Raw genomic sequence first — 21,657 nt, forward strand, 5'->3', positions numbered from 1 at the left:
ATAAATTTGCAAAAATCTCAAGTAAACTTTTTTCATGTTGTCATTATGGGGTGTTGTGTGTAGAATTCTGAGGAAAAAAATGAATTTAATCCATTTTGGAATAAGGCTGTAACATAACAAAATGTGGAAAAAGTGATGCGCTGTGAATACTTTCCAGATGCACTGTACGTCAGCTCGATTCAATAACACATTTTAAAACTGCCCTCAAAAATTTTCTTTTTAAACTGGTATACCAATTGTGAATTTTGCACTGTTACTGGCAGTTATCTTTGTTTGTTTGCTAATTATTGATGTTTGATTTATCATTCTCTTGTTTTAATTTTACTAATGTTGTTTAATTTTATTGTAAATTGACCTTGAGTGCTAAGATTATAAAATGGGATTTTCTAATAGCGAAATGTAACCAAAAGAATTGTTCAGCCTCACCTATGAAATGTAATCCCCCGGGATCTGGTTTGGAGCATTCAGTGGTTTGTACAATCCCAAGCAGCACATGCGTGAGGCATCTTTATCCATTACTTCACTCCACAGCAGTGCCACTCGCAATGTGGCAGCAACATTGACATACGATGGTGCTGGTCCTGCGGTGTTTAGTAATTCTATGTCTATGGTCGGCCTTCTCATTCTTGGACATTTCCGCCATCTCTTGGCAATTTAAAGAAACATAGCGACTGGGAGCCCGATCGAATCGGGCTACAAATTCTACGTTTGTGAAATCCATACTTTCTCTGCAAAGAATTATTTGTTTTTTTCATCCATCCATCCATCCATCCATTACCCAACCCGCTGAATCCGAACACAGGGTCACGGGGGTCTGCTGGAGCCAATCCCAGCCAACACAGGGCACAAGGCAGGAAACCATCCTGGGCAGGGTGCCAACCCACCGCAGGACACACACAAACACACCCACACACCAAGCACACACTAGGGCCAATTTAGAATCGCCAATCCACCTAACCTGCATGTCTTTGGAATGTGGGAGGAAACCGGAGCGCCCGGAGGAAACCCACGCAGACACGGGGAGAACATGCAAACTCCACGCAGGGAGGACCCGGGAATCGAACCCAGGTCCCCAGATCTCCCAACTGCGAGGCAGCAGCGCTACCCACTGCGCCACCGTGCCGCCCTATTTGTTTTTTTAAGTCCTTGAAATGATTTTGTTATCATGGCACTGATTTGTGCTTAAAATAGACCTTTTCGACCAATGTAATGAAGAGCTTCCTGTTTAAACGGGGCTGCGAAACGTGAACTCAGATCTTCGGCGCACCTCATTTGATTTTTTCTGGCAAACAAATTTTCAAAACAATCCGTACTTTACGACTCTAATCAGAGTAGGAGTAATAATTATGTTGGCGTGGTCATTTTAGATCTGAGATCGGCTAAAATTTAAACAATGACCGTTGTTAATACCCAGCCGTCATTACTCAGTTTGCCAATAGATGTCAGAAGGACAGTTGCCAAAACTGAACTGCCCAAAGATAGATTTCGACATACCAAGCAAATGGCGATACGTTCTAAATTACTTACGGTTCCGGAGCTGTCGAAGGTTTTAAGTCGGTCGACAATGTTAGTCCTGGAAAGTACGCCCCACCAAACCAACGTTACAAAAATCAACCAAACTTACTGTTATCTGCACGAACCAACACTGACTTTCTATACTCGGCTGTCCAGTGGCGTCACTGTAGCATTCGAACATTCCTAGCCAATCATGCAATACTGCGTCTGTGTTTGCCACGTTATGTTCTAACTACAGAGGCAGAGTCCCATTGCATGGTTCTAACTTGTATTGAGTCGAGGTATTGATGCGAACACCATACATACGGGGTATTGACGCAAACACCATACATACGGATACTATCAACTTATATACAAGGATAGACCCTGACTTGAGCCCCATTGAGATGTTGTGGCAGGACTTTAAATGGACAGTTCATAGTTGAAGTCCCTACAATGTGGCTGAATTAAAACAATTCTGTAGAGGATAGTGTGTCAGAATTTCCCCAGAGAAAAGCCTAAGACCGATTTCTTGTTACGAAAAGTGCTTGATTGCAGTTGTTGCCGCTAAAAGTGACACAAACAAGTATTAACTTAAAGGGGATTACATTTTCACATGAGTGAAATAGGGGTTGGTGAACTTTTTTCCTTCAATAAATCAAATGATTGTTTAAACATTGTTTTTACTCAGGTTGTCTTTTGCATTATACTAAATTCCATCCATCCATCCATTGTCCAACCCGCTGAATCCGAACACAGGGTCACGGGGGTCTGCTGGAGCCAATCCCAGCCAACACAGGGCACAAGGCAGGAACCAATCCCAGGCAGGGTGCCAACCCACCGCAGATTATACTAAATTGGTTTTGAAATAAGAAACAGTAAAGACTTATGGATAATTAAAAATAGGGGAAAGGGGCCAAATACATTTTCATAGCACTGTATATATACAATACATAAACACCAAATAATATGTAAACAAATCAATACTAACAAAAATTGCAAAATGATAAAAGAAAAACATGAAAATAGTTAAAAAAAAAAAAAAAAGAATATATGTATGACAGAGAATTGTAGGAAAACAATTATAAAATGTGATTACCAAAACATAGTATCTCAGATAGTGTAACCAAAGTTCAATATAAATGTTCTATTAATTGGCGGATATTCTACAGACATTAAAACGTACTGTGACTTTTCACCTACAGAGTCCCTAAAATTTATTTTTGTGAAGTAGTACACAACCAGAGAAAGGCTTGTGTGTGAATAGCAAAGTACATCTCTCTATTATAAAAAAAAAAAATCTTGGGTCGGGACATGATTTTCTCAGAGATACTTTAACATCCCGCGGGACAAGGCAGTGAGACAAAAAGACAGCTGCTGTACAGGCTTTTAAATCTTTGAAGCGCTGCGCGACATGCAGATCACGCAGCACGGCAGCAGCAAGCCAGTAGCTGATCGAGCACAGAGGAGGTAAAAAAAAAATTATTTGTTTCCCATTGTATCACCGTTTAAGAGGGGGTTTCGGAGGAATGACTGCATCTCCTTAGCGTGCATTCAGCCCCACTCTACACAATGCGAGAGGCAGAGATACAAAGTGCCTGGCGCGTAGCGTGCCCCAGTGTGGGTGGGGAAGAGAGAGGGCTAGCGATGCAAGCAGGGTCAAAGCCCCATAGCAAATAAATAATAATATAATAGTAATGGTGTTGTTCATGATGTCAATGAGTGGTGATATATTGGTTGTTAGTCAGACACGCAAATGAGAATTTCACTGTGTACATATAACAATACATTTGAACTTGAACTTATTAATTTTGTTTAACAAAGTAACATAAAGCATAAGAAATCCAAAAACAGTAAATATTAACAACTGTTTTTAAATTAAAATGGACCCTGATAATGTTTTGTTGTGATATGTACTGTATGCTAAATTATACATTTATTACATTAATGCCATTCAATAAATCATTTTAAGTTGAAAACTATTACATTAGAAATCCCACTTTATCTTAAAAAAGATAAAATGATTATGAAAATATAGTGAAGAGTAAAACTCGCAATTTATCAAAAGGGTTAAAGCTATAGATGAGCTGAAGCAGGTAAATCCGTAGGCGGTTTTACAGTTGATCATCACCCTGCTTGCACATACCAGGGCTCATGAATTTTTTAAACTGTTATGCCAACAACTAGTTTTTCCATATTGTTACACATCTGTGAATTATGGTCAAATTTCAAAATAATATAAATACTATTATCACCTTGAACAAATTAAAGTAACATTCATCTCTAATTAAAACATAATTTATTAGACATATATTAAATATAGTACCATAAATCTAATAAAAATCATTTTGATAACACTCAATAAAAAAGAGTTTACAATAGTGAATCAGAATACCAAAGTAGAATGTGGTAGGTATTTATTAATGTTCTCCTCATCTAACTGAACTTATTGAACCAATCCTCACCTTTTGGATATTTCACTATATCTGACTGTTTACTTCATATTAAATTTTTTCTTTCCTAGCTTTCTAGATAGGTAGGGGAAATGGGGTATCTGATGTGAATAATAAGTAAGTGATAATGTACTGTATGTTTTGCTGATGTGTAAAACAACATAATTAAAAATAAGCACCGCACATAGAAAAAATGCAATAAGCACACAAATGTTTGAATATATACATACAATAGAATTAAACCTAACATATACCAATCAAACATTTAGGCAGTTAAACTAGCAAAGTAAAATCCACAAAACCAACACAAGATGACAGTAAATTCTTACCTTGATATTCTTGTCTTCATTAATATTCACAGAAGCAATGTTAACTGGGACTAAAAAAGAAAAAAATATGGTTGATTCTTTACCATCATGTTGTTTCACAGAAACAAAAAGTACAGTAAATTTCAGTTGACTAATAATGTTAAGTAACACAGTATTAATTAACTGTATAGCTGAAATAAAAGAGAAGCATCTGCTGGATTAGATGAGCATACAGACACAGTTACTTTATACACAAGTCTTTTAAGGAATAATGTATTCCTACAAAAGCAGTCATCAAATACAATAATGACAAACCATGGTTTTCTAAGGAAGTGAAAATACTATGAATAGCTAAAGAGGAAAATTGCAAATTTGGAGGCAAGGCTTTAACAACAAAGCTAAATACCAACTACACAAGGCAGTTAAGGATGCTTAGAGAAGATGTATAATCAGAATTTTTCCTTCAGTAACTGCTCCTCTGTCCATAATGCTTTAAAAGTAATTGCTGGTTAAAAATGCCACAAATTAACCCCCGTCTTGCTGATAAGCTGAGCAGTTTTACTGCGGGTTTGAGAATCCCCTACCCAATCAGGACACTGACCAATCTAAGTCTTCCCTCTTAACATATACCCCAACTCCTCTTCACTCTTTCAAACTTCTGAGCATGCAATCCATTTGGTCTTTCAGTAAGAAAAATGATATAAATCCATCAGGCCCAACAATGTCTCTCCCTATACATTAAGACACTGCATCAATCAGTTGGTACAGAGACATGGATTTAGCCAGAAAGCACCTACAGCACTTTCATCTGCCTTCAACTTCTCCCACTCCTGCCACTACACTGGTAGGGGTGGGGGGGAAAGGTATTCTTACATCAAAGTGCCTGAAATTCACCCCTCTGAGTAATGTATGCAATTTCACTACCTTTGAATTCCATGCTATTACTGTCTCCTCTCCAATTAACATGACCATTGTTGTTGTTTATTACCCCCCAGGTTTGCTTGGGATCTTCTTTGATGAGCAGGATGGATTACCCTCTTCCCTCCAAGATGATGTCAGCCCACTTCTAATTCTTGAGGACCTGAACATCCACCTGAACAGTCCTCCTACTGCTGACTTCCTTGGTTTTCTTTCCTCATTCAGCATCACACAGCTTCACACCCCACCCACTTACAAGGCTGGCAATCTGCTTGACCTTGTTCTCTCACACAATTGTACTACCACTAATGCAACTTCCACTCTTCTTCACACGTCTGACCACTTTTTCATTCAGTTTTCTCTGTTGTTTCCCTCTTCTTCTTCCCCCACCGAGTCCTTCCTCCAACACCTCCACCCATTTCTCTTCAATAGTTTCTCCTGTTCTCACTCCTCCTGACCACTTCTCCTCTGTTGACACCAACACTGCCACAGACACCCTATGCTTGACTCTGTCTTCCTGTCTTGACAATGTTTGTCCTCCCTCTTCCAGGCCTGTATGCAAAAGACCCTCCTGCCCATGGCTTTCTGAAGCACTCCGCAATCAACAGACTGAGCTCAGGACAGCAGAAAGGAAATGGAGGAAGTCCAAAGCTCAGACAGACCTGGCTACGTATCAGTCCCTTCTTGCATTCTTTTCTCCTGCCACCATCAAAGCCAAGGTAAGGTCCTACCAGACCAGAATTAACAGCACCACTGATACATGCTCTCTGTTCTCTGCTTTCAGTTCCCTTCTTAAGCCTCCTCCACCTCCTACCCCAACCCCCTTGTCTGGTAATGACTTTGACACCTTTTTCCAGGATAGGGTGGTGGCCAATAGCAGTCAGTTCTCACCCTTGCTGCCATCCATTATGTCTCCTTCCAAGCAACACCCAACATTCTCCACATTCTTCCACTGCCAGCCACTGATATTTCCAAACTCTTCTACAATCAACCCACTATCTGCCCACTCGATCCTATTCCCTCACATCTGCTTCAAGCCATTTCCCCCCCACTCATTCCTGCAATTACACATATCATTAACACCTCATTCAGCTCAAGAACCTCTCTCCTGTACTTTCTTTCCAAAACACTTGAACATGCTGTTTCTAACCAGATCTCTTCCTTCCTTGTACAAAGTGAATTGCTTGATGCAAACCAGTCCAGCTTCAAGAGGAACCACTGGACTGAGACGGCTCTAATGACTGTGGTTAATCAGCTATGCTGTGCTAGAGCTAACATGATGTCATCAGTACTGATTCTGCTAGATCTCTATAATGCCTTTGACACGGTCAACCACAACATCCTGCTTGCCACCCTCTCTGACCTTGGCATCACCTTGGAGTCCTACATTTCGCGCAGATCCTACAGTGTGTCCTGGTGAGGGGAGTTGTCAAAGGCACATCAGTTATGCATTGGTGTTTCCCAAGGATTGATGCTGGGTCTTCTACACTTTTTTCGGGACATCACCTGTACAGCTGGGCTCCATCATCCAATCGCATGAGTTCTCTTATCAGTGCTATGCCAATGATACACAGCCGTACCTGTCGTTTCTCCCAGCAGACAATACGGTATACGGTAACTGCATGTCTTATGGATATCTCAACCCGGATGAAGGACCACCACCTACAGCTCAACCTGGCAAAAATCGGGCCTCTTGTGATCTTGGCCAGCCAGTCTGTTCAACTCTGCATCTCTGTACAGCTTGGCTCACTGTTGCTAACACCCACCAGGTCAGCTTGCATCTTTACGGTGGTGACTGATGAGCAGCTATCTTTTTCTGACCACATTTCTACTGTTTCTCATTTATGCAGGTTCATGTTACACAACAGACCTTTTCTGACAGAGTATGCAGTGCAACTTCTGGTCCAGTCTTTGGTCTTCTCAAAACTGGAGTACAGTACTGCAACTCACTTCTAGCAGGGTCACCAGCAGCATGTGTTATCAAGCCACTGCAGATCAAAGTTATTATAGTTTTGCCTTTTAAAATGAGTTTTTATTTCTGTATTTTTTCTGACCTTACTTGGAAATTCAGTTTAGTTTTAGTTTTCTTTCATCGTGTATTTTTAGTTTAAATTTAGTTTTTATTTCACAATGATATTTCTATTTTATTTTTATGTCTATTAGTTTCAGTTTTAGTTTATGTAATTATGTTATGGTTAAACAGCTACTATGGAGTTTAGTCTTGTGTCACAATCAGACAGAACTGTACGGTTAATGGGTTTGGATAGGAGTTTAATGTTATTGGAAGCTTACTACACAACATGGTTTACTATCTGGTATCGTTTTTGCCTGATAAAAACAAACATAATCAAAACCAGATACTGAATATGAACAATTTTATAGAATTTTATAATTTTTAAAATAATTTCTGTCATTTGTCCTGAACAAATGTGCTCTGACTATTGGCACTTTTCATGTTTTCTTTTCTTTTGCCCATTATTGGCCAATTTGTGATGAAATTGAGATGAACTTTAAGATTTGAGGTTTTTTACTCTAAATGTATACAGCACACAACATATCCTACTCCAAGACAATGTGCTTACAATTAATGCCTTCATTATTGCAAACTGTGCTTTGTTATTCTCTACTAGCCATATTGATCCCCAATTCCATCTCAGGCACATAAAATTTATAGACAGAATTTTGACACCTGAAGACTGGAAAAGAAATAAAAACTCAGAAAATACATTCTACTGTGTTCTGACAGGTATCATCATGAAAATCATGGGGGCTAAAGAAGAACAAGGCTCTTAGGTTTGAATCAGTGTGCAGACCTCACCTAGCTGTATTGAGGGAAACAAAGAAAAACAAGCATGAATTGTCAAGTTTAGGGGTAGCAAGACTTGAATAGCTCATGCATAAGAATAGTAAACCATTAATGAACAGAGTAAGAGCAGGTAATAGGAGTGTGGACAGCGAAAAAATGAAAGAAATGGCACCTGAGATTAGGAACAGTATATACACTTTCTAAACCTGATTAATCCAGAGTAGGATCACAGGAAACCTGGAGCTTTTCCATGCAGCTTTGGATGCAAGGCAGGAAAAAGCCTTGGACAGGGTTCCAGCCTATTGCAACAATAATATATTTATGCAATATGTATGAAATACCTGATGTTAACAACATCATAGTGTATGATATTTCAACTATCTACTTTGAGAGATCCCTCTATGAGCCACCACCTTATTGTGGTGGAAGGGTTTGTGTGTCCCAATGATCCTAGGATCTCTGTTGTCGTCGGCTTTATGCCCCTGGTAGGGTCACCCAAGGCAAACTGGTGCTAGGCGAGGGACGTGACAAATAGCAGTTCAGAAAACCTCTTATGATGCATACAAACATTGGATGGTGTTTTCCCTCTCCCGGACGCGGGTCACCGGGCCCCCCCTCTGGAGCCAGGCCTGGAGGTCGGGCTCGATGGCGAGCGCCTGGTGGCCGGGCCTGCACCCATGGGACTCGGCTGGGCACAGCCGGAACAGGCAACGTGGGTCCCCCTTCCCATGGGCTCACCACCTGTAGGAGGGGCCAAGGAGGTTAGATGCAGTGTGAGTCGGGTGGTGGCCGTAGGCGGGGACCTTGGCAGTCCGATCCTCGGCTACAAAAGCTGGCTGTTGGGACGTGGAATGTCACCTCTCTGAAGGGGAAGGCGCCTGAGCTAGTGCGCGAGGTTGAGAGATTCTGGCTAGATATAGTTGGGCTCACCTTGACGCACAGCATGGACTCTGGAACCAGTCTCCTTGAGAGGGGCTGGACTCTCTACCACTCTGGAGTTGCCCCCGGTGAGAGGCACGGAGTGGGTGTGGGCATACTTATTGCCCCCCGACTTGGAGCCTGTTCATTGGGATTCACCCCATAGACGAGAGGGTAGCCTCCCTCCGCCTTCGGGTGGGGGGACAGGTCCTAACTGTTGTTTGCGCATATAAGCCGAACAGCAGTCTGGAGTACCCACCCTTTTTGGAGTCCCTGGATGGGGTGCTAGAGGGTGCACCTGCTGGGGACTCCCTCGTTCTGCTGGGAGACTTCAATGCTCACGTGGGCAATGACAGTGAGACCTGGAATGGAGTGATTGGGAGGAATGATTTGAACCCGAGTGGTGTTTTGTTATTTGACTTCTGTGCTCGTCACGGATTGTCCATAACGAACACCATGTTCAGGCATATGGGTGTCCATATGTGCACCTGGCACCAGGACACCCTAGGCCTCAGTTCGATGATCGACTTAGTGGTGGTGTCATCGGACTTGCGGCCACATGTCCTGGACACTTGGGCGAAGAGAGGGGTGGAGCTGTCAACTGATCACCACGTAGTGGTGAGTTGGCTTCGTTGGTGGGGGTGGATTCCGGTCAGGCCTGGTAGGCCCAAACCTATTGTGAGGGTCTGCTGGGAACGTCTGGCAGAGTCCCCTGTCAGAAGTAGCTTCTGTAACTCCCACCTCCAGCAGAACTTTGACCACATCCCAAGGGAGGTGGGGGACATTGAGTCTGAATGGGCTAGGTTCCATGTCTCTATTGTTGAAGTGGCTGACCGGAGCTGTGGCCGTAAGGTGGTCGGTGCCTGTCGTGGCGGCAATCCCCAAACCCACTGGTGGACACCGGTGGTGAGGGATGCCGTCAAGCTGAAGAAGGAGTACTAGAGGGCCCTTTTGTCCTGTGGGACTCCAGAGGCGGCTAACAGGTACTGGCAGGCCAAGCGGAATGCGGCTTCGGTGGTTGCTGAGGCAAAAACTAGGGCGTGGGAGGAGTTTGGGGAGGCCATGGAGAACGACTTCCAGACAGCTTCGAGGAGATTTTGGTCCACCATCCGCTGTCTCAGGAGGGGGAAGCAGTGCAGTGTCAAAAATGTATATGGTGGGGATGGTGCGCTGCTGACCTTGACTTGGTACGTTGTGGGTCGTTGGGGGGAGTACTTCGAAGACCTCCTCAATCCCTCTAATATGTCTTTCAATGAGGAAGCAGAGCCTGGGGACTCAGAGGTGGGCCCTCCCATCTCTGGGACTGAGGTCACTGAGGTGGTCAAAAAACTCCATGGCGCAGGGCCCCGGGGGTGGATGAGATATGCCCGGAGTTCCTCAAGGCTCTGGATGTTGTAGGACTGTCTTGGTTGACACGTCTCTGATAAGGGCTGTTCGGTCCCTGTACAACCGGTGTCAGAGCTTGGTCCGCATTGCTGGCAGTAAGTTGAACCCGTTGGACCTGGCCAGGGCTGCCCTTTGTCACCAATTCTGTTCATAACTTTTATGGAAGAATTTCTAGGCGCAGCCAGGGTGTTGAGGGGGTCCAGTTTGGTGGGCTCAGGATTGGGTCACTGCTTTTTGCGGATGATGTTGTCCTGTTTGCTTTGTCAGGCTGTGATCTTCAGCTCTCTCTGGATCGGTTCGCAGCCGAGTGTGAAATGGCTGGGATGGGAATCAGCACCTCCAAATCCGAGACCATGGTACTCAGCCGGTAAAGGGTGGAGTGCCCTCTCAGGATTGGGAGTGAGATCCTGCCCCAAGTGGAGAAGTTCAAGTATCTTGGGGTCATGTTCATGGGTGAGGGAAGAATAGAGCGGGAGATCGGCACGCAGATTGGTGAGGCATCCGCAGTAATGCGGGCTCTGCATCGGTCTGTCGTGGTGAAAAAGGAGATGACCTGAAAGGCAAAGCTCTCAATTTACCAGTCGATCTACGTTCCTACCCTCACCTATGGTCATGAGCTATGGGTAGTGACCAAAAGAACAAGATCGCGAATACAAGCGGCTGAAATGAGTTTCCTCTGCAGGGTGTCTGGGCTTTCCCTTAAAGATAGGGTGAGAAGCTTGGTCATCTGGGAGGAGCTCAGAGTAGAGCCACTTCTCCTCCACATCGAGAGGAGTCAGATGAGGTGGCTTGGGCATCTGATCAGGATGCCTCCTGGACGCCTCCCTGGTGAGGTGTTCCGGGCACGTCTAACCGGGAGGAGGCTCCGGGGAAGACCCGGGACACGCTGGAGGGACTATGTCTGTCAGCTGGCCTGGAAACGCCTTTGAATTCCCTCGGAAGAGCTAGTAGAAGTGGCCAGGGAGAAGGAAGGCTGGGCATCTCTGCTCAAGCTGCTGCCCCTGCGACCCGATCTCGGATAAGCGGAAGAGAATGGATGGATAGATATTTTGAGAGAGGAAAACTCAAAAGAGGGGGACAAATATTTTAAAACTTTATTCTGCCCCCGGATTATTTTCACAATATCAGATATTTTCAGCTGTGAATGTAATACTAAAAAAAGATAAATTAATAAATACAGAATAAATACAAAAACACATTAGTAGGTTTAGTTTTTCACCAGCTTACAGACTCTCTTCACCTACCTAACTGTAGTTTAGCACTAGAATTACCAAAGCCTACGAAAAAACACGTAAACCTGGCCTACCTTAAATCCGTTCGCACCTCTCTGTCAGCGTCTTTTGTTTTGTGAATGTGTTGATGAGCACAAGCAGCAAGCAGCCTGCTATCCCATCCCTCCCACCGCCACAGAAACAGCAAAAAGCTCTCCCAGCTCAAGCCTTGTTTACCTGGGAGTGAGGTACCTAGAACTGTATAGAGTAAATAATATATCGCTATTTGGAACACATGCATTTCATGTGTGTTCCATGTCTACAAAGATATATGTAAGTGTATGACAGAAATGTATGCATGATACCATGGCGAGCTCTGTAAGCTGTTCTGTTTCATTGAAGGACAGGTGTGGGGCAGACTGACTGGCAGGATGACACCTGACCTCTTTCTGCATCCAAACGGTGCCATCTTTCGCCTTTACGCCTGGTGCAGCTTCGTTGTTCTTATATGTGAGTGAACGTTTCTAGCGGGGAGGGGTTCTGTTCTCTTTCTCCGATGTAGAACCCTTATCCTCATCTGAGTTCACCTCCGTTAAAGCCCATCTTTATTTGAAAACAGCAGTGTCAGATTGGGGCGAGCGTGAATGAGACTGAGAGAATAAAACTGAATAAAAAAAAAAAACTAACCTTTACAAGCACCATACATTTACACCGGCTCTTACAGACTCAAATCAAATGTATGTTTTTATTGTATAATTGTAACAATAAGAGCAGCTCACTACTCAAAATGTTTATTTTGTGACACGGCAAGGCTCGAACCTGCGACCTCTTGATTATGAGTTAGTAGTTCATACCACTGTATTACCAAAGTAGTTGTGACAACGATGTACACTAACCCAATTTTTTTTTTCTTCAGTTATAGTCTTGAATAAAAGCACACTTGTTTTGTTATATTTGTACCTTTTGTGAAAGTGCTTATTTGATATTTGGACTTCAGTCTTCACACATTATATACTTCATGTCAAAATTTTGTCGTTAATACTAAAACATGAAAAAAGTTTGTCTTTTAGGTATGTGTTCAACATTTCTTGCATTTCCTGTCATCCTACACTTACAAAGATCTTTGTGGACACGGAACTCACATGAAATACATGTGTTCCAAATAACAATATATTATTTACCCTATACTGCTCTAGGTACCTCACTCCCAGATAAACAAGGCTTGAGCTGGGAGAGTTTTTTGCCCTTCCTGCAGCGGTGGGGGATGGGACAGCAGGCTGCTTGCTGATATTGCTTATCGACACATTTACAAAACAAAAGACGCTGACAGAGAGGTGCGAACAGATTTAAGGTGGGCTGGGTTTACGAGTTTTTTTGTAGGCTTTGGTAATTCTAGTGTTAGCAGAGACATTGCCATGTCAAGAATTTTACAAGGTTTGTATTGCTTCGTTGAACTTTTTAAAGCAAAAGTGATTGGTCAGCAACATTATGCTGATCTAGTATGTTGACCTTGTCAGTCTCTTGATCAGTGCCATTTCATTTTCAAAAGGAATTTTTCCTGTGTGAATTGGCAGATTAATTACTGTTAAGAAAATGCAGACATCTGAGAAATAAACTGAAACGTTACTTGGTTGTGATGTTTCTGTCTATGTGGTAAAGGTTTTGTTGACCAGCACATTCTGACTTCAGATGTTTGAGTTACATCTTGATATACAAGCCAAGTAAGGAAATGTGGCAGCTCCTCATAAGGGACATCAGACTCATATGTAACCTGGAATTTAGCTTAGTGTGTGATGCTGTATTAATTGTTGTGTACATACTGTATCTTGAGCACAGTCAGAATTAACAATAATATGCTGTCATTTATGAACAGAGTGAAATTATGGGCGGAGCGGTGGCTCTGAGGCTAAGGATCTGCGCTGGTATCCCGAAGGTTGCCGGTTCGAATCCCCGTCACTGCCAAAAAAAGGCCACTGCTCTGCTGGGCACTTGAGCAATGCCCTTAACCTGTAATTGCTCCAGGGGCGCTGTACAATGGCTGACCCTGCGCTCTGACCCCAAGGGGTATGCGAAAACTACCAAATTCCTAATACAAGAAATTGTATAAGGCGAAATAAAGAACAAAAAAAAAAAAAAATTCTGTAAGGGATTATCTGTAGCTAATACTTCTCCAGCTCCGGAAATCCAATGAACAGCAGCTTTGAAAGCTACCCAGCACATTCAAAGCAAAATCATCACCTTGGTATGCTTCACTAACACTTAAACCACAATTTATCATGCTGTCACTATCAGCTCCTGAAGAACTGTCACTGTTATCATACAGTAAATTGCTTTCTTATTCACATGCTTTATGTGCCCATTATGCGCCCATTTGTGCCCAAATGCTATGTGAACATGCGCCCTCCTTCACCAGTAGTCAGTGGGTCAGCACTCGAGTATATGGAGACACTGGCGAAGTGCAATGCTCCTTCTCACCCACTCAGGTCTGTCAGGGAACAGTGTCTGATAATGCCACCTTTATGTGGTATCAAGTCTCAATCCAGACTCTTTATGTGTGTGATTCCGAGTTGGTGGAATGGACTGCCCACCTCCATCTGTACAGCTGACTCCCTCAATGTATTCAACTCATCTGTTTTGTGAATATCTGTCTAATTGAAAAGAATAAAAAACTTTGCACTGCGATGCTTTAGATTCTTGGTTATTTGTTTAAGTGTATTTGCTTTAATGCTTGAGTTATTAAATCGTTTCACTTGTGACAATCAACTTTCGTTACCTATTCTATTACACTTGCTGAACAAACAGGCCCTAGCCTAATGTTACTCAATTGTTTACTTTTTTTTGTAAGTAATTTTGAATAAAAGTGTCTGCTAAGCAAATAAATATACAAGGTATTCTTGTCTACAGACACTTTCAATCAGTTTTTGGCTCAATGTAAAGTCCTTGCCTGTTTCATCCATCCATAATCATTCCTGTGACCAAGAAGCAAAAAATTTCCTGTTTAAATGATTACAGGCCAGTGGTACTGGCCTCTGTAATAATGAAGAAATTTCATATGTCTAATTCCTCAGCATATCAAGTTTGTCACAGATTATCTCCTTGGCCCATCACAGTTTGCTTATCACGCCAACAGGTCAGTTGACAAAGCAGTAAACATGGATCTCCACTACATCCTGCAGTGTTTAGACTTCCCAACTACTTAGGTCAGGATCCTCTCCATAACAAACTCAGTATGAATTTTAACTATGCCACATGTCTCTGGATCTGTGACTTTCTAAGGAACAGATGACAGAAACAGTGAAGCTGGGATAAATATCAGTCAGGGCCTCCTTTCCTTTTCTTTATGTACACCAATGACTGCACCTCCAGTGATCCCACTGTTAAAATGTCTGCCAGTGACACCACTCTGATTGGTTTGATTACAAGCAGGGACAAGGTGTCATATAACAAAGAGGTAGATCAGTTAGCTGGATGGTGTAACCTCAACAATCTCAACTTAAATACTGATAGCAGTAGAAATGGTTGTGGATTTTAGGAGACACTCTTCATCTCCTACTCCTCTAGTTATAAGATGTGTTACTGTCAACAGGGCAGAATCATCTACATTTCTTAGCACAACTATCACTCACAGAATACATTATCAAAAAAGCTCTGCAGTGTACAGTAGGCCTGGGTAAAAATATTGATTTTCTGATTAATCGTTATTTTTCTTTTAAACAATTCGATATCAATTCTTAAAATCTTGATATCGATCTCATGAATCTCTATGCTGCTCAATTATTATATGTAGATTTTTGCTTATTTTCGTTTATGGCATCCGATCCAGTAGATGTTGCTAGTGCACCTGTTAAGGCTTTCTATGGAAAAAGCATTTTGCTATCTCGCATAAAATCGTGTGTCCATTTTAATTGAAATCAGTGTCTTCAACACTTAAATCAGATGTTTGGACAGCTGAACATACAGGGCAGCAGATTCCTATGTGACAATTGCACATTAAAATTGACCAGGCACCTGTGGTGGATGTGTTGCTGACAAGCGTGCTGCATGCCAGTCACACAAGGAACAATCTCGCTGCCTATATGCGGAGCTGCTCAGACGACTCGCTGCTGTTTCATGTGCTGTTCCACTGCATGACTATATCAATCACAAGTTTGTGTGGTGGCAAGTCCAATAAACGCTGCTTCTCTTTAAGACCGACATCTTGAGATCTTAATGTACACTCTGGTTTGTAAGTAATGATAAGTTCACATAAGTAAGACGGACCTTGGCTATTTAAGTTTTTATATGTTAAAAGGAGGATTTTGAAATCTTCCCTAAACTTAACCAGAAGCTGTATAAGGATATAAGAACTGGAGTTATGTGTTCGTATTTTCTTATTCTTGCAATAATTCTTGCAGCAGCATTTTGGATTAACCAGAAGCTGTATAAAGAACAATTTCGACATCCAGTGAACACTGCATTGCAATAGTCAATCCTAATAGAAATAAATGCATGAATTAATTTCTCAGCATCCCACATATTTAGAAAATGTCTTAATTTCCCAACATTTTTAAGATGGAAGAAACATGTTTTGGACAATTTTATAATGTGCACTTTAAATGACATGTTAGAGTCAAAGATAAAACATAGGTTGTGGGCTGATACAGTAAAACTAATGGTGATTCCAACTGAGTTAAATGATGACAAAATATTGTTGTGATCAGCATCATTCCCTCCATTAACAATTCTGTTTTATCTGTGTTTAAAGACAAGTAGTTCTTATCCATCCATTTCTTTAATTCACTAACATAATTAAAGACAACATCAGAGAAAGGTAGAACTGGGTGTTATCTGCGTAGGAGTGAAAATTAACATTATGTTTTCTAATGATAGATGCCAGTCAAAGCATGTAAAGTGAAAAGAGTAAAGGTTCCAATACTAAGCCTTGCGGGACACCACATCTCACTTTTGTGTATAATGATGGGAGTACTGTCAGCACATTTCTGTATTTACTGGAATTGATTTGATAAATAAGAACTAAACCAGGCAAGAAAATTACTTATGAGACCAATGTCATTTTGCAACCTGCGTAGTAAATAGAATGGTCAATGGTGTCAAACACTGCGCTTAAGTCTAACAACATAATTACAGTGGAGTTTCTTTTATCAGATGTCCTTTACAACACACGTACTGTAAGTGTCGTTTCTGAACTATGACCATGTGTGGAAGCCAGACTGGAATTTCTCAAATAAACTGTGATGCATAAAGTGTGACTAAAGCTGACTGGCAACTATTTTTTCAAGTATTTTATACAGAAAGAAACTTGATATGGGTCAATAATTGTTAAATACATGCGGGTCTAAGTGTGACATTTTAAGTAATGGTTTGATGACTGACACAGTGCATCAGGTAGTGTGCCATTCAATAATGAACTATTGATAAGGCTAAAACATCCAAGAACATCCATTGCACCTTTTACTAGTTTTGCTGGCACTGGATCTAGCAAACAAGTAGTAGGCTTTATTTTCTCATTAAAGTTAAGACTTCCTGTTCTTTTACAGAATAAAAATTTCTAAAGTATTGAATGCAAGATGATGCACTGTGATGCCAAGATCTGGGATCTTATATTTTTAATTTTCTCATTAAAGAACTTAGATTAGAATATTAGTCTGTACTGCTAATGTCTGTTGGTATTTTGCACTGTAGATCTGAACTTCCATTTATTAAATTAGCCACTGTTCTAAACAGTACATGAGGATTATTATTATCGTTATCTATTACTTTAGAATAGTAGTCTGAGCAAGCTATAGACAGCTTGTTTATATTTTTTAACATTTTATGTCATTGCAATTTGAAAGACCGGCAGGTTTCTTCTTCTTCAACGCTCCAGTTTTCAACACTCTAAGTCAAGAGCTTGAGTGTTCTCATTAAACCAGGGAGAGTTTTTATGTGCTTTGATAACTTTTGTTTTAAGGGAAGCCACTGCATCCAGAGCATCTCTCAAGGTCAAATTATAATTTGCTGTTAGCTGATCTAAATTGTTTTCCAAAATTACACTTAACTTTCTCAAAGTATCTAGAATTCTTAAAGCATAATTACAATCTAGATGTCCTTTTTTAATTTGTGAGTGTATTAGTAAGGGCAGAACCAAATCAAATGTAATTAAGTAGTGACCAGAAATGACTTCATTTAATGGAGTAATATTTAAATTCTAAATTTCAACTCTGTAAATTATAATTAAATCTAATGTCTGATTATGATTATGAGTTGGACCTTTGACAGTCTGACAAAAAGAGTTTAATATGTACAAGTGTGTGTTTATAACGCTTTCATTATAATAGTTTTGTTGGTCTTAAGTGTAATTTTTTGTGTAAATCCTGTAGGTCACTTTGAAATGGTTTACTCATACTTGCACTGTTTGATCTCATAGTAATATTCTGACTGGTGATATTAATGTTTTTGTGTTATTTTACTTCAGTTTTAAGCAAATAAATAAGATTTATTTTCCTTAACTGTTGCTTCCATTAATCTCATTAGTAAGCAACAATTAATATTCTATTATCAAGACCAAGCTAGATCAATAAGACTTTCACAAACATGTTTTTGAAGGATATAAAATATTGTCTAATTATCATTTTTGCCAAAGACCCAGAAAATATCGAGATATCATTTTTTGCCAATATCACACACCCCTAGAACAGTTTCAAATTTACTAAGCCAGGTTTCACTGAGAAGACACAGATTAGATTTTGTACTTAATATAATATCATTTACCAAAATTTTACTTCCAAGAGAGCGAATATTTAATAAGCAGCATTTAAAACTGCACAGTTTTTTCTGAACTGGTGATATTTTTTTTTGTTTTAACTTGAACTAAGTTACTATTATTGGTGCCTTGGTATGTTCCTGAAACTTCCAATTTACTATTAGAATGTTCTGAGATCTCCACGTTGGTACTAGAATTTTCTCTGACTAATTTTTTTTGTTGTGCACTTAGTCAGTTAACAACCCTGTGTAAGAGTATGTACATAGTAACACTACAAATAAAATGTTCAGAATGAAGTGACCTCTAAATGTTTCACAATCAGGTTGAAATTTCACAGATAAAATCAAGCTTTGTGGAGAAATTGTTCTACAAACATCAACTATTTTAATCGGTTTGTGGTCAACCTTAATGTATACTGTAAGCGTGTAAATATACAGTATACATACAGAAAACACTGTGAAGGCAATCTGGATAGCAGTATTCCTAATCACCCTTAGAGGACCTCTACCATCACTGGCAATAAAATATAAAGTAAAATAAATTATAAAGCCTACTCTAGTATGTCAAAAGGAGCTGAAGTTAACTTACAAATAAAAAAAGATCTCTAAATAATGTACCAAACCCTTCCACTGCATGTACTCTCTTTTATCCTTCAAAGTAACATAATAACATTTTTTGATTTTTACCAGATTAGATTAGGTGGTTTCTAATTCACGCAAATTTCAGATTATTTCTAACATAATACTTGATGTCTGCTCACAACAAGTCACAACTATATTTTTTTATACTATAATTAATAAGAATATCAATAAACTAGTCACAAATTGTGTCAAATGTGTAAGGAAACAACTGTGCACTTCTGTGGATGGTATCATCGCTTCAATAACAAGTCAACAAAAAAGATATGGACATTATTTTTCCAAAATTTAATAGCCTGCTTTTATTTCTGTGACTGAGTGATAAAACAATGTGTGTCAAAATATTTCTGTCTTGTAGTATCGAGTATTCAGTTTTCATTTCATGGGTGAGTGTAGGTGTTTGCATACGTATGCCTTTCAAATGGACTGGCACTTCTTTTAGAGTTGGCTCACACTATTTCCCCCAAGTTGCTAGCACTAGCACTGGCATCTAGCAACCAATCTAAACTACTGTAAATCAGTGGTTTAGAAAATGGATCGAAAGATACATGGAAGGATGTCTGAATTTAAGTAAAGTTTGCAAACAGGAAAAGCTAAGAAAGCATGAACTAAAGAGACACTTTAAAATGACAGGATTTACTCCATGATATCCCGTAGGTTTTATTTACTAAGCATAAGAATTAAAACAAATGAATATTTTCATTATGTTTAGTCCTTCTTTATTTCTATAATGCTAACACTATATTTAACAGAACTGAGTTCCCAGGGAACTAGCATTCCCTGATGAATACACCAAGGAAGACCTAACTAGTATTTGATTTCAATGTTTTCAGTCTTCTGGTCATGGTGTGAAAAATCTTAAATTATATTATAATATTTTGCTCAAACGAACCCGGATGAACTTAATTTACAGTACTCTAGTTTCTGGTACTGCAAGGATCATCTTGTACTAGTAATTTATGCATTTCTTCCAAACAGTTTTTTTCCAATTTGTTTATATAGGAATACATAGGAATGGGAAAAAAGTTCAGATGTCACATGTTTATTAAATTTAAATTCTAGGAAAGGTTGGATACTGTAGAATCAAATGTTTGCAATGTCACATGTCCTGAAACCCCACATGCTAACTTTAACATAAATATGGCTCATCCAAAGTATCAAAACAGAGTAAAAAACAACGACAGAAAGGTGACATAGGAGGCAACATCAGAGATCAAGAGACGTGAGACGATCTGATTTGGATGTCAGAAAACACAACCTATGAATAATTCCCAGGACAACCTCCACCCCTTGACACTTCTGATTTTCAGTAAGCTTTTCTAAAATTTTTTATATCCTGATTTTGCAATCTATTTCATTTTGTATTACAGTATATTTCTTCTTTTCGCAGTGGGTAGCGCTGCTGCCTCGCAGTTGGGAGACCCGGGGACCTGGGTTCGCTTCCCAGGTCCTCCCTGCGTGGAGTTTACATGTTCTCCCTGTGTCTGCGTGGGTTTCCTCTGGGCGCTCCGGTTTCCTCCCACAGTCCAAAGACATGCTGGTTAGGTGGATTGGCGATTCTAAATTGGCCCTAGTATGTGCTTGGTGTGTTTGTGTGTGTCCTGCGGTGGGTTGGCACCCTGCCCGAGATTGGTTCCTGCCTTGTGCCCTGTGTTGGCTGGGATTGGCTCCAGCAGACCCCCTTACCCTGTGTTCGGATTCAGCGGGTTGGAAAATGGATGGATGGATTTCTTCTTTTTGTTGTTCATATACATTACAACAACAACATCAACAATTTATTTTTTTGTATAGACCAAAATCACACAAGGAATGCCACAATGGGCTTTAACAGGCCCTGTTTTTGACAGCCCACACAGCACTGACTCCTTAAAAATCTAAATCTCCCCCAAAAAAAACCATGTAGGGGAAGAAAATGGTAGAAATCTTGGGAAAGGCAATTCAGAGAGAGACCCCTTTCTAGGTTGGTTGGGCATGCAATGGGTGACAAAAAATGGGGTATATAGAACACACAAAACAGAACATAAGTAAATCTTTCACAGAGCTATATAGCCAATCTATCATTGCCACCTCAGGAATACAATACAACAGTACTGTACAACAGTACAATAGTAATAGTCCAAACTAAAAGGCAAAATGCAAGAATAGATTATACAACACACTAAATACAGAAATATCATATATGAGGACAGGGATTTGTTCAGAGTCCTGGAGACCTCAACCAATAAGCCGCCTCCCCCTACTGGCCATTCCACAGCTGGATCTTTGCTAGGCCAGGGCAATCTGATGAAAAGACCCTTCTACCCAATGATTTCATTGCTCCTTTATTAGAGAGGATTTCTCTATAGGTGGGCAAACAACTTGGCATTAGAACAGTGGTATCAAGTGCCACATATAGTACAGAGAAGAGAAAGAAAATAGGCGAGCATTACTAGATAGATAGATAGATAGATAGATAGATACTTTATTAATCCCGATGGGAAATTACTAATTACTAAATACTAATAGTATTGTATTACTTATATTTTAATACTATGGACTAAATTAATAAATACTATGCTGCTTTTATAATTTCTATGCTTTTCCTTTTATCTAGTGTGGTTGACATAATAAAAGAGTACCAAGTTTGAGTTCGATTGCTACTTTCTTATTCATAGGGTTTATCAAGGCTATTGAGGTCACTCCTCAATAATTAGAAGAACTATGGTAAAAGCCACACTGATTAGTAAGTGACATATAACCAAAAGAGTTGCACTTTTATATGTGTTGCAATGACACCTGCATGC

General features: G+C 40.3%; 1 protein-coding gene across 1 annotated transcript in view; it reads right to left on the minus strand.

Annotated features, from left to right (window-relative positions):
- The window catches only part of b3glcta (beta 3-glucosyltransferase a), a 455,564-nt gene that overhangs the window by 307,000 nt on the left and 126,907 nt on the right, over nucleotides 1-21,657 (minus strand). Inside the window, exon 2 of the mRNA XM_051927190.1 lies at nucleotides 4,277-4,326. Coding sequence (XP_051783150.1) covers nucleotides 4,277-4,326 — 50 coding nt within the window. The remainder of the gene's footprint in view (nucleotides 1-4,276; nucleotides 4,327-21,657) is intronic.

The sequence above is a fragment of the Erpetoichthys calabaricus genome, chromosome 4, assembly GCF_900747795.2.
Source record: "Erpetoichthys calabaricus chromosome 4, fErpCal1.3, whole genome shotgun sequence".
Classification (NCBI taxonomy): domain Eukaryota; kingdom Metazoa; phylum Chordata; class Cladistia; order Polypteriformes; family Polypteridae; genus Erpetoichthys; species Erpetoichthys calabaricus.